The sequence below is a fragment of the Hypanus sabinus genome, chromosome 10, assembly GCF_030144855.1.
Source record: "Hypanus sabinus isolate sHypSab1 chromosome 10, sHypSab1.hap1, whole genome shotgun sequence".
NCBI classification, from domain to species: domain Eukaryota; kingdom Metazoa; phylum Chordata; class Chondrichthyes; order Myliobatiformes; family Dasyatidae; genus Hypanus; species Hypanus sabinus.
In genome coordinates this window covers 141,547,433-141,562,079 of record NC_082715.1, presented here as the reverse complement: position 1 = coordinate 141,562,079, position 14,647 = coordinate 141,547,433, and the positions used below count along the sequence as shown (strand labels likewise).

At 38.6% G+C, this 14,647-nt stretch overlaps 1 protein-coding gene across 5 annotated transcripts in view; it reads right to left on the bottom strand.

The window, feature by feature from the left end:
* The window catches only part of pnisr (PNN-interacting serine/arginine-rich protein), a 40,009-nt gene that overhangs the window by 3,964 nt on the left and 21,398 nt on the right, over positions 1-14,647 (bottom strand). For 3 of the 5 annotated variants that reach the window (XM_059983166.1, XM_059983165.1, XM_059983167.1), the window contains exons 8-10: positions 12,699-12,798; positions 8,899-8,952; positions 6,134-6,313 (exon numbers count right to left, since the gene is read on the bottom strand). In XM_059983166.1, the coding sequence (XP_059839149.1) occupies positions 6,134-6,313; positions 8,899-8,952; positions 12,699-12,798 (334 nt within the window). Of the gene's footprint in view, positions 1-6,133; positions 6,314-8,898; positions 9,325-12,698; positions 12,799-14,647 lie in introns of those variants that run through there. The other 2 variants (XR_009514514.1, XM_059983168.1) reach the window with 2 other exon arrangements.

Below are 14,647 nucleotides of genomic sequence, written 5' to 3'. Positions count from 1 at the left end.
AGCACAACTTTGTGGGCCGAAGGGCCTTTATTGTGCTGTAGGTTTTCTATGTTTCAAAGAACTGAGTTCACGAAGGAAAGTCCAGAGCCCAAAACCAATCATCACTGGAGCTGATCCAGCTGCCCATAAGTTGCAGGCTACAGCCTCAGTTCAGTGCAGAGTGACAAGTAAATCTCATGGAGCAGCTAGCTGAACCAGCCTGTCCCTTGACTTCTGCCCCAACACCCTGATCTTTGCAATCTGACCCAGCACCAAAAACATCCAACCTCGGGTCATTCCTCGCTCTTAGACTCAGGCTCTTGTTGGTTCACTACTGTTATGAATGTACCACAGCTCTGAGGGGCCAAAGGGTGCGGGATAGCCCCCTCCTTTGTGAGAATCGCAAGAGCATTATTGGGTTGGGTCAGAGGACGCAGGAAATGAGAGAAAGACACGCAGAATCCACAAGGGGTTTGGAATGTCCTGGCCCCTCAGCGATACAAAGCCATGGGAAACAGCCATTGTCTCTTGGAGACGGAATTGTGTATTGAGTACCGTACTATTTATTTGAAGCCCTCAGGGAATGAACCGAGGGGGCTGGCTGACAGATTGCATCACCCCAACCTGATTGACATTTACTACCCGGCGAGTTAAGATAAAAGGGGGGGCTGTAGGGTCAGCCCCTCAGACAAGACCAGAAGAAACACTAGCGATCCCGTAATAGCGGGAAGCCATTGGAAGGAAGCCACGTGCGTTCAGTTCCCTTGCCTGGGAGCTGGTGGCTGGTACCACGGAAAATAACTTGGAACTAACAACGGGGAACCAACTCCCCCGACGCAACGGATTGGCCTCATAAAAGTCCCGGGCAAGTTTAAAACAGTCTCTCTTAAACCCAAAAGGCTGCAGCTTGAAAGGACAGTGACTTTTATCTTTCCATCGGACAATACAATATCCCCTAGACAAACGGTAGAGCTATTGTTTAGCTGATGATTATTATTATACCCGCGTTTTTCGATTGAGTCTTGACGACGTATTTTATCTGAATGTCTGTATTAATCTTATTTTTGTGCCCCTTTATAAATAAAGACTTTTAAAAATAGTACCATCAGACTTCAACGGGCCTCTCTATCTTTGCTGGTAAGTGACCCAGTTACGGGGTTCGTAACACTACACTCTCGGGCCCCGGATCTCACCACCTCAATTCAGTCTTGCCTTGGTTCTGCCACATCGAAGAGACTCCAAGTCCATTCCAGCAATGATGCCAAACACTGGCTCAATCCACTCTCTTGGGCCCAGGCCCCAACACCTCAATTCAAAGTAAAACTGTCGGTAGATTTTCTCCCCCCAGTTTGTTTATTGTTTCCTTCTTTATATTTCGTACTGTAGCAATGCCAGGCAGGATAATTGAATGCTCATTTTGCAGGATGTGGGCAGGCAGGGATCTCCAGTGTCCCTGACGACTCCAGCTGCAGCTTTTGATACTCCGTGTTCAGGAGACGGAGCTGGAACGGGAGCTGGATAAATTCCGGCGGGTGGGGGGGGGGCGGGGGTGATAGATAGGACATATAGAGAGGTAGTTACACCCAAGGTGCAGAACACAGGAGACTTGGTGACATTTAGAAAGGGGAAAGGTATTAAAACAGCCAGCGCAGAGTACCCCCGTGGCCAACCCCCTCAAAAACAAGTATAACACTTTGGATAGTGTTGCAGGGAATGACCTACCAGAGGAAAGTCGCAATGGTCAAGTCTCCAGTACTGAGTCTCACTCTGTGACACAGAAGGGAAGGGGAAAGCAAAGGTGAGCTATGGTGATAGGGGATTCGTTAGTTAGTGGAACAGAAAAAAGATTTTTTCTGAGAAAATGAGATTCCTGGATGGCATGTTGCCTCCCGGGTGCTAAGATCTGGGACAGGTCGGATTGGATCCTCAGTATTCTTAAATGGGAGGGTGAGCAACCAACGTGATCCATGTATGTACCAATGACATAGCTAGGAAGAGTGACAAGGTTCTGTAAAGTGAGCTCAGGGAGTAAGGTTCTAGGTCAAAGGACAAGACCTCCAGGGTTATAATCTCAGGACTGTTACCTGCGCCATGTGCTAGTGAGGCCAGAATTAATAGGAAGATCAAACAGTTTAACATTTAGCTAAGCAGTTGTTGTAGAAGGGAGGTGTCAAATTTTTTGGGCTCCCTTCCAGGGAAGGTAGGACGTGTACCGAAGAGAAGGATTGCACCTGAACTGGAGGGGACCAATATCCTGGCAATAAGGTTTGATAGTGCTGCACGGGGGAAGGTGTGGCTGGACTAGAGTTGCAGGGAGATAGGAACCAGAGTGCCAAAACACATATTGGAGAGGTTGTGGATACAGCTGTCGTTAAGACCTCAGATAAAACCAGGAATCAAAAGGTTGAGTGTGGTGCAACTAATGTCCCTGAGCTGCGTAAATTTCAATGCAAGAAGTATTGTAGGAAAGGCAGATGAACCCAGGGTATGGATCAACACCTGGAATTATGAGACTTGGTTGCAGGAGGGGCAGGACTGGCAGCTCAATATTCTGATCTTCTGTTGTTTTAGACATGATAGAAGGGGAGGGATTAAAGGAAGAGGGATGGCATTACTATTAAGGGAAAATATCATGGCAGTGCTCTGCAGAACAGACTGGAGAACTGGTGTAGTAAGGTGTTATGGGTGGAACTGAAAAATAAGAAAGGTATGACCGTGTTATGGTACTATATTATAGATCACCCAACCATCTGCGGGATTTAGAGAAACAAATTTGTAGAGAGATCGCAGACTGTTGCGAGAAACAAAAGATTGTTATAGGAGATGATTTTAACTTTCCACATATTGACTGTGACTCCCAGTCTGTAAAAGGACTAGATGGGATAGAGATAGTCAAATGTGCTCAGGACAAAGTTTCCTTAACCAGCACATACAGATCTGCAATTAGAGAATGTGATCATAATGCCATTAGTTTTAAACTAAGTATGGAAAAGGATAGGTCTGGTCCGCAGGTTGAGATTCTAAAATGGAGAAAGGCCAATTTTGATAGTATCAAAAATGACTGGGGAACTGAATTAAACAGTGATTGGCACATATAGAAGAAGAATTTACCTTTTCAAAACTCACAACCAATCTTGTTCATTCTTTAGTGACAGGTTCTCTTTTTGTAGTAAAAATAAATTATAAATTCTACCAGTGGAACCTCTCACTAAAGGATTCAATTTCAAAATGTTATCCAACAAATCAGATTCTTGCAAATATGGAAACTTAAATATTGTTGTAAAAAATTTGTCTAACCTGAAGGTATTGCAGAAAGTGTGTATGAGCCAGAGAATATTTGTTAATTAACTCTTCAAAAGTCATCACAAAATAAATCTGTAAAAGAACGGATCCCTTTATTTCTCCATATGAGAAAAATGGGATCAGTTACTGAAGGTTTAAATAAAAAGTTTCAATATAAAGAATTAGACAATTTAAGTTCTTTAAAATTTTTAAAATTGCGAAACTGAAACCAAATCCGTAAGGACTGTTTAATAACAGGGTAAAGATTTAAATTTGGAATTTTAGAGAGCTGTAAAGGTAATGGAGCTCCTAATATTGAGGATCAAAATTGTTTAAAATTGTTCACCATTATTATTTAACAAAGGAGAGACTATTTAAAATATTTCCTAGTATAGACAACTACTGCAATAGGTGTAAAACTGAAGTAGCTACTTTGTCACATATGTTCTGGTCATGTTCTTCATTAAAATCGATTTGGAAATCTTTATTTTCTACAATTTCTAAAGCTCTGAAAATTAATTTACAACCTAATAGACTGACTGTTCTATTTGGAATAGTTCCGAATCATATTCGGGGTATTTCATCTTCAGATCAACATGTTACATTATTGGCAAGAAGGACTATTCGATTCAAAATGACTGGGGAAGGCTCTTTTCTGCCAAAGGAGTACTTGGTAAGTGACTGGCCTTCAAAATAGAAATTTTGAGAGTAGAAAGCTTGTAATTTTCTGTCAGAATAAAAGGTAGAACCTTAAGGAACCTTCATTTTCAAAAGATATTAAGGTCCTGGTTCAGGAAAAAATAGAGGTACATAGAAGTTATAGGCAGGTAGAAACAAATAAGACGCTTATGGAGTATAAGAAATGTAAGAGAACATTTAGAAAAATCAGGAGAGCTAAAAGGTGAAGGAGAATCCCAAGGGATTCGACAGATATTTTAACAGCAAAAGGATTGCAAGAGATTAAGTTGGTCTTCTGGAAGATTAGAATGGTAATCTATTTGTAAAGCCAAAGGAGATGGGGGAGATCTTAAATGGATTTTTTGCATCTGTACTTACTTGGAAAATGGACACATATATAGACTCTAAGTGAGGCAAAGCAGTAGCAAGTTCATGGACCCAATACAGATTACAGAGGAGGAGGCACTGGCTGTCTTGAGGCAAATTAGGGTGGATATATCCCAAAGTGTGATGTTTCCTCAGACCCTGTGGAAGGCAAGTGCAAGAATTGCAGGGGCCATAGCAGAGAAATTTAAATTAACCTTAGTGACAGTTGCGGTACTGGAGAATTGTTCTCGTGTTGTTCTGCTGTTTAAGAAAGGATCTAAAAATAAACTGGAAATTATAGGCCGATGAGCCTGACATCAGTATTGGCAAAGTTACTGAAAGGTATTCTAAGAGATGGGATATATGAGTACTTGGATAGACATGGACTAAATAGGGATAGTCGCATGGCTTCGTGAATGGTAGGACATGTCTAACCAATCTTATCCTGTTTTTCGAGGAAGTTACTAGGAAGGTTGATGAAGACAAGGCAGTGGATGCTGTCTACATGAACTTCAGCAAGGCACTTAACAAGGTCCTGCATAGAAGGTTGGTCACAAAGGTTCAGTTGCTCGTCATTCAAGATGACGCAGTAAATTAGATTAGACACTGGCTTTGTTGGAGAAGCCACAGAGTAGTAGTAGATGGTTGCCTCTCTGACTGAAGGCCTGTGAATAGTGGAGTAATACAGGGATTGGTGTTGGTTCATTGTTGTTTGGCATCTATATCAATGATCTGGATGATAATGTGGTAAACTGGATCAGCAATTTGTGGATTACACCAAATTTGTATAGGCACGTGGATGGTTGGATATGGGAGGCTATGGTCCCAGTGCAGGTCGATGGGAGTAGACAATTTAAATGGCTCGGCAAAGGCTAAATGGGCTGAACGTCCTGTTCCTTTGGTGTATTTTTCTATCACTTTGTACTGTATATGAAGGTATTTGAAAGACCACATTCCACTTGTAGTTTATTCATAAGCTAAGCCCCCACTGGCCGTCTTGTCGCGCAGTGACATCAGCACCGGTTCCCGAGTTCGAACCCACTTGGGCTGCTCCCAGGCACGCTTTCCATCCGTGCCGGGTTGAGTGTCGAGCTCGCAACTCAGCCTCTTGAAAAGAAGGACATGGGGGACCACTCACAGAATCTTTCCTCCAAGGAAAAAAAAGTGGTCGTCAAGGCTCTGACGGAGAATGGCACACAAAAAAAAAAACACCCATATATTTAACATGATATACTTGAGCACTTCCTGCTTTATAAAGAATGCAACATTATAAAATACTTTTGTTTTAATGGGAGTACAGATATGGCCTTGTAAGTTCACACTGTAAATAACTTGCACTAGTGCAATGAATGGTTTGTGAAGCTTAAACAAGGAACACAATATGCTAGGGTGTTCCTAGGACCAGGACCCTGCATGAACCATTTTGCAAACTGCTTATTATCAAAACATTAATTAGAAAGGTCACATCCCAATAAAAAATGCATTAATCCAGAATTCTGATCAGATTCCTTTGTAAGTAAGCAGATTCCAAAGTTAAACCTGCGTAAAAGCAGAAAGGTTGGGAATATGTTGGATTCAGTTTCTAAACTAATTGAATCTCATGCAGGCTGCTACAGAAGTCTGCAGTTTCACTGTCTAATGCAAAAAGCAGAATGACACATTGAAGTACTGTTATCTTTCTCACATCAAAACTGGTAAAAGTCCTCTGACGACATATGTCGGAGATCAAAAATTTGATTCTCAATCCTGAGCAGAGATCAAGAAAAATCTAAGAAGTAAAATTAAAGATTTTTGGGAAAAAAAATGTAACTCTGGGCAGCAGTCATACCTTCCATTTGTTTCTCCTGCTGCTGTTGTAGCAACAGCTGTAGTTCCCTTTCTTTGCGTCTGAAGGCATCTTGTTTTTGTCTGATTCTACGGTGCAATTCTTCGTCATCTGTATCTGAGGATTCAGAGGCTCTCTCACTTCTCTCATCTTCACTGTCAGATCCATACCCGCCCAGTCCACCTGCACATAAAAACCCCAGTTTCTTTCACAGTGGAAATCAAACACATGTTTTTAAACACATTGTACATTTAGTTTATTATGTACTTGGTTTGATTTATTCAAATCCCGAACCACTGAAAGTCTTTCTACATTATGGCATTATGGCAGAATACATTTCAATAATATGATCAAAGCCACATTATCCAAAAAAAACACACTGAACAAAAACATCCAGTTCGGAGCTCCTGACAGTAATTTAAAATATAGAAGTTTAAATTTAACATTGTGGAAAGAAAACTCAGAATGGGGATGTAGGTAAACTGGGGTAGTAACAACTCAACTGGGGCAGCGTGGTAGCGTAGCGGTTGCATGACCCTTGTGAGCATTAATCTGAGGCAATCCTGTATTTTTAACAGACCATAACACACAGGAGCAGAATTAGGCCATTCAGCCCCTTGAATCTGCTCCACTATTCCATCATGGCTGATTCATTATCCCTCTCAACCCCATTCTCCTGCCTTCTCCAAGTAACCTTAGACGCGTCGACTAAACAAGAGCCTATCAAACTCAGCTTTAAATCTGCTCAATGAGTTGGCCTCCACAGCGGTCTGAGGCAATGAATTCCAGATTCACTACACTCTCGCTAAAGAAGTTCCTCCTCTTCTCTATTCTAAATGGACAACTCTCTATTCCTCTGGTCCTAGACTCCCTCACATTCTCTCCACGTCCATTCTATCTAGGTCTTTCAATATTTGGTAGGTCTCAATGAGATTCCACCTCCTCCCCACCCCATTCTTTTAGAATCCAGCAAGTAATGGCTTATATGAAGACATTTAAGCTATGCTGATCTGGACCATCTCCAGATGACTTGATATGTAAATCCATCTGTGCTTCTCAGATGCCAACTTCCCCCAATTTTAACTCAGTCTGCTGTCATCGAATTCAACAGCAGCTCCTGGGAAATTATTTACGAATTTGGTGGGAAGAGAAACAAGGCACTAATATTTTTGAACCTTGACTATCATTTACCCTTCCACAGGAAACCGTGCATAAAGACAAATCTGGGAAAGGTACAAATGGGCTGCAAGTCCCTATCAACTGCAACCAGTCACAACTCACTGGCTTAAGGAAAGAAAACAAAGTCAACCACAAAATAATACTTTTTAAACAATTAAAATTATTATGTTCAACTTTATCCTAACTAAAGTAAATATATTTTCTTCAAAGCTAGGCTAACCCTTTTATAAAGGTAAATTTTTCTTGATAGTTTCAATAAAAATGGTTCAGTGGATATTATTTATTATTTTGAAGTATTTTTCAAGTTTGACATGGGCCATATTTGCTAAACGAAGAAGGGAAATAAAAAGCACTACTTGACAAGATTTCCTATTTTTCAGTAATGGAAAGTTATTACTTCTGAGACTTCTTTGTAAATAAACATTCCTGGTAAACAAAAAAAAAATGCAGACAGGAGTCACTGTAATACAGGATTAACAAAAAGAAAGCTAAATTATGATTATTTTTGAGTAGTGGCAACATTAATAATACAGATAGACTATCCAGGAAAATGCTTAACATTATGAAGAGCAGTTCATTCCCTGCAATATATAATTACAAATGCAGGCACAGATTCCCAGATTTTATTTTGGGACAGTGGAAATATTAAGTCATTATTTCCTTAGTGATGGATATTTTAAATAACACAATTCAACAATTAATTTGTCTAAGCAACCTTATTCTGTGAAAGTTATAGCTTTTGTAATACACATTCACAACAAAAGTAGTACTGCCACCAAAAATAAGGGTATCACATATTTAAAGCTTCTTGGCTCCCCCACAGTAACTGGCACTGTTGTAGAGTCAGAGTTGTACAGCATATAAATAGGCCCTTCACCCTACTAGGTCCACACACACTAATCCCATTTTTCTGAATTTGGTCTTGCTATGCTTTGCCTATTCAAGTGCAACTCTAAATGCAGCGATTGTATCTCATGTCACTATCACCTCTGCTGGTTAGTTCCAGATGTCAACCGCTTACTATATAACCCTCAAATCCCGTTGACAATTCCTTCCTCTCTACTTAAAACCATGCCATCTTATTTTTGATACCTTTACCTTGCATACCCTTTGCTAACAATGCCTCTTACAATTTTATACACTTCTATCAGGTCACCTCTCAGTCTCCTTTGATCCAGGGATAACAAGCCCAACGTAACCAATCTCTCCCTACAAGTCCTCCAATCCAAGCAGCATCCTAGTGAATCCCCTCTGCATTCTTTTGAGAGCAGATGGGACAATTTGCACCATGCACTGAGGGGAAGAACACATGATGGGAAATTAATCTGTTCTGGAATGTCAGCCAGACCGCTTGGTTGCTAGCATTGTCGAAACATTACAAGCAATGTTTTCATAAGTTTATACAGGAAGCTGCACCTGGATAAGAAAACAGACTCAAAAATGCATAATTGTCACCTTTTGATCAGTATAATGTTCATGATGACAGTTAAAAAGTACAAAGGAACACACACACATATATTCAGGTTTAAATTGTGAACAAACCCCCTTTCTCCCATTACCCCTGTTTTCTTACAAATGATGTTACTTACCAAGTCCAGTTAGAGAAGCCAGTGCACTGGACTGCGCCAGCTGTTTTGCAGGAGCTTTGTATCACATCAACAACAGGAACAACATGTTAACACTTTTTCAAAGTCATGATTTTCTATGGCATTGCAAAACTGTACTACTACAGCTGCTTTGCAAGGGAGAGAAGAAACATTATAAACAAAAAGATCCATTCAAGAGCACAGTGCTTCACATAACAGGCACATTTTTAAAACAATTTTATATTACCTAAAACAAAATTAGTTAGCATCTACTAACATGAAATGTAAGGCGTGCTTCTCTAATAATGCACCATCAACTAAGAAGAAATAAAAGGATTTTTATCTTGTGTGGTATTTTAAATATGGTAGGAGATACATTTTTCAAAAATAAATCTTCTGATAATTTTCCAGCATTTAGGGAAGCAAGACCTGAAAATATAGTGAAATGCTGACATTAAAAATAAGTTTTACATCTCAATGTGGAAATACTATATAGACTTGACAGCAAATTGTTAAAGAATAGGATGATTATATCACATTAAGCTATAATTAGATCAATTTTTGACCCTTAAAGTCAAATATGCACTGCATTTATAATCCAAGAAACATAGTTCAGTTTATTACTGAACTATTGCACTGTGATTGTGCACTAATAGAGACAGATCACTGTAAATGTATTACACTATTGTGGAACACGACAAACTTAAATTCATCATGGTGGTGATGAAACCAATCAAATCTTAATGGATATTGAAGACAGACTCCAAATTTGCTAAATTCAATAAAGGGACCTGCAATTTATTCTCATTTGTAACCAAGAAAAAAAACTGTCTAAGAAATTGCATTAATTCCGGAACTATCAGGATAACTGCCGTAGTTTTACCAGAATAAAAGAAATGCATTTTTTTTTTACTATTCATTTACTGAAATAATATTAGAACAAATCCAAGCTTCTTTTTGAATGGTTACACTTAATAACTGTCAGAAATATCAGAGATCCCAAAACTTCCTTCTATGGACATAATTTCCAGATCACAACAGCTGAAAACCTGTTTAGTAATGCATTTTAGACAAATATCATTGGTGTTTCAAGTATTGGGATATTTTGAAATTTTAGATTTTCAAATTTGGTGAGAGTATTAGTTTTGTTAACTGAAAATATTTGTTTTGTGTACAGTAAAATCCCATTTAACCAAACCATAGAAACAAGTCTCAATTAACCAGAGACTTGAATCTTAAAACAGACCATGAAAAATTATTTGACTAATAGAGATCCTGAAAGTCTTCTGAAACAATTAAAGAGATCAGTGATCAACCGTAAATAATTTGTAAACTAATTAAAATACACAATGCATGGGCACCTGTGAATTTCAAACATATTTCTTTGATTTTGCTAGCTTGCTGTCAAGGAATGTTTTCAAATTACTTGGTGCATGTAGTCAAGGGAATTTTCTATAAGACTCTATGCCAACAGACAGATTTGCATCCTGACATCTAGACTGATTGTTAATCTAATAAGCTGCTAAACTTTTGAACTATGCTCCAGAACTGTGGAATTAATTAAAAACTATAAAAGATACACTCAGTTGACACTTTTAAACACCAACAAAAACATATTTAACCTTGCTTTTAACTAACATCTTTTTATTTTGATTTTTTATTTCATTTTAATGGTTGCACTTCATCACATTGTAAAGCAATTTGAACTCTGTATGAGAAGTGCTCTATAAGTAAGTTATTATTATTATTAAAATGTAGTTTGTAAACCATTAATGAAAACGCAGGGTAAAGCAATTTTTTTTATGTCTTGCACTGTACTGTTGCCGCAAAGCACACATTTCACAACCATGTCAGTGGTAACAAACCTAGTTCTGATTCTGTTCTGCACATTCCTCCCCCAGCTTCTCTCACTGAAAACTAACTTACAACTTTATATTTTCCCTTCTGACAGAGCCACAGGCCTGAAACATTGACTGTTTCTCTCCTCACAGATGCTGCCTGACTGCTGAGTTTCCCCAGCATTTCGGCATTTTGTTTCACAATTCCAGCACCCGCAGTTTTTTTAAAAATAATTTTCAGAAATCATTTATCAGCCTTACAGATTATAAAGAACTATAAATTTTAAAAAATACTGTACCCTTAAATAAAAAGTTATTAATTTAATTTGTAGGCTATAATTTTATCCATTCCATCAATTGTGTATTCACACATATTTCACATATCAAAACTACTTATTAATTCAGAATTAAGTTTAATATTTTATTTTTATTTCATTTAGAGATACGGTACAGAACAGGCCCTTCTGATCCAACATGCTGCAACACTCAGCAATACATTAATTTAACCCTAACCTAATCACAGGACAATTTACAATAACCAATTAACCTATTTCCAGCATCTGCAGATTTCCTCATGTTTGAACCTATTAACTGGTACGTCTTTGGACAATGGGAGGAAACCAGAGCACCTGCAGGAAAGACACGTGGTTCACTGGGAGAACAAACAAACTTTCTTACAGAGGACGCCAGAAATGAACTCTAAACTCTGACACCCTGAGCTGTAATAGTGTTGCACTAACCGTTCCACTACCACTAGCATTGGTAGATATCACTGGCACATGTCAAGAAATTTGTTGTTTTGTGGCAGCAGTACATTGCAATACATAATAAAAACTTTGATAATAATAAATATATTTAAAATTTTAAATTAATTTAGTACAAAAAGAACACAGAAAGAAAATACATAGTGAGGTGTATGAGTTAATATTGTCCATTCAGAAATGTGATGGTGAAGGGGAAGAAGCTATTCTCGAAACATTGACTATTACTCTATTTACTGAAGAATTAAGTTACGATGGAGAATGGAAAATAATTGTCAATACATGGAATAAGGTAAAGTAGCATGAGAAGAAGCTCACTGATGCATAAACAGGTCAAATATTCTATTTAGTCACTGGAAAAATTACATATTCCTAATAGTTAAATTTATTGCTCTTAGCTTCCTATTTTTCTTATCAACCTTTGCCAACAAAATTAGCTCAAAGTGGAATAACTAATACAGCAGCAGATCTGCAGGCATATTTCACTACCTTCCTAAATTCTAGCCTGACACATTTTGCATTTCCTGTTTTTTAAAAAAATTTGCAGCGCTGAATAGGCCCTTCTGGCCTTTCGAACCACGCCCAGCAAACCACCGGTCCAACCCTATCCTAATCCAGGACAATGACCAATTAACCTGCTAACTGTACGTCTCTGGGCTGTGGGAGGAAACAAGAGCACTCGGAGGAATTCCACGCACACATGGGGAGGATGTGCAAACTTGTTTACAGAGAAGGCCAGAATTGAATGCCGAACTCTCATGCCACGAGATGTAATGGCATTACATTTAACTGGTATACCATTGTGGCTTTGTTGGAATTCAGTCCACAATGGTCTGTCTCAGCTGCTGAACACTGAAACTAAATCAGAATCCTTGCTTGCTTCACTTCCATATTCCACAAATGTTTGATTTAATGAGGTTTTACTGCAACATTTATTCACATCTGCCATTTTAATTGTAAATCTGTATCATAGGGTGTGTAATAAATGTGAAAAATGTTAATTTGAGAGTGGATTACTTCTCAGGAATTAATGCAATCTTCTTCAACTTTCTTTAACATTTTATATCTACTGTCAAGCATAAAAAATGTGAACTGCAAAATACATCATGTCTTAAGGAATTAACACCTGTTGCAGACAATATGCTTCAACTTTTGTTATATTATACAATTCATTTAATTAAAAATACTCAAAGATTTCAAGTACCTTTCGTGGCTTTACGATGGGCTTCTCTGGCAACATAATATATCTCTTCATTTGTTACTTCCAAAAGTACCTCTGTAAGCAGCATCTTCATCATTATCATCTGGGATCAAGATTTAAATAAACACATTAAAACATGGGCTCAGAAGGAAGTGTAATACACTTGATAGAGAGCATAGATTGGTTGGATAACCAGAGGCTTTTTCCCAGGGTGAAAATAATTAATACCAGGGAGTATAATTTTAAGGTGACTGGAGGAAAGTATAGGGTGGATGTTAAAGGTAATTTGTGTTCTTTTGGAACACCCTGCCGGGGACGGTGGCATTGGCAGACACATTACAGGCATTTAAGGAACTCTTGGATAGGCACATATGGAAGATAAAAAATGAGGAGCTATGCAGGTGGGAACGATCTTGGAGGTGGTTAAATTTTGGCGCCACTTCATGGGCTGAAGGGTGCACACTGGGCTGTAGAGTTCTATGTTCTAAAGCAGCAAACAAACCATTATTTTTAGAGATTTGGCAATTGTCAGTGTATTGCATCAAACTTTTCATTTAACAATTCTACGTCGATGCACCAGAACCTTGCCAGTGAAGCAACAGTGTTTGTTGCTAATCTGGACGAGTTTTCTTTGGTGATATCTATGACATTGTCAGCCTTATTCTCAACCGAAGTAGCTGCTGAGACTATACATTAAGGGACACCTGGTACAGCACAACTATAATGTCATGCTGGTTGAGCATCCCAATCACAAAGAATTTTCACACACATACATCCAAACTTTTTCCGAGAACAACTTTCAGCCAAGCAAATTCCAAAATATTTACATGAAGTAATTATAACCTTTACAAATGATGTCTGTACATTTCCACTAGGCAGCTTCCCATGCAATAATTATGATTTAATGTGCAATTCAAAAATTAATTCCTCATGCAACAAGGTGTAATATTCTTGGGTAATTTACAGTAAAAATTATTTGCAACACTGAAGCTCATATCAGAACATTAATTTCTAACAGATGTTGAAGTTGGATACAACAGGGGAAAAGATTTAAAAGGTACCCAAGAGACAATTATTTCCAGTGTGTGGTAGTTATATTTAGTTTTTATTTTATTTAGAGAATCAGCATGGTGACAAGGCCTTCTCAACCAACGAGCCTATGCTGCCCAATTACACACATGACCAACTACTAACCAGTACATATTTGGAACTTGGGAGGAAACCAGAGCACCTGGAGGAAATGCATGTGGTCAAAGGGAGAATGTACAAACTCTTTAAAGACAGCGACAGCTACGCTACAATGCTGCCCACATATGGAACAAACTGACAGACCAAGTGGTAGAGGCGGGTATAATTATGATACTTAAGGCGTAGGTAGGAACAGTTCAGGCGCAAATGGGACTAGCTCATGTAAACACCCCAGCTCGCAAGGACAAGTTGGGCCAAAGGGGCAGTTTCCATGCTGAATGACGAACACTGTGGACCTTACAAGTAAGCAGCAAATTATTGACAGCAACTTTTTTATATTTCTGCATTTAGCTGTGCCTAAAATGCCTGGCAGCTTCACAGCATTACAGTGATGAATGGTGGTAGTTGTGCTATCATTGTAACAATAATAATTAAATTGCACTGACAATAACTAGCAAAGTGACCATAAGACATAAGAGCAGAATTAGGCTATTCCACACATCGATCATACTCCTCAATTCCATCACGGCTAACTTATTATCCCTCTCAACCTCAGTCTCCTGCCTTCTCTCCATAAACTTTGAATCCCTTACTGATCAAGAACCTATTAACTTTCGCTTTAAATGTACTCAATTACTAGGCTTCCAGAGCCATCTGTTGTAATGAATTCCAGATTCACCACAACCTAGCTAAAGAAATTCCTCCTCATCTCTGTTCTAAAAGGACATCCTTGTGTTGAGGCTGAATCTTCTGGTCATAGACTC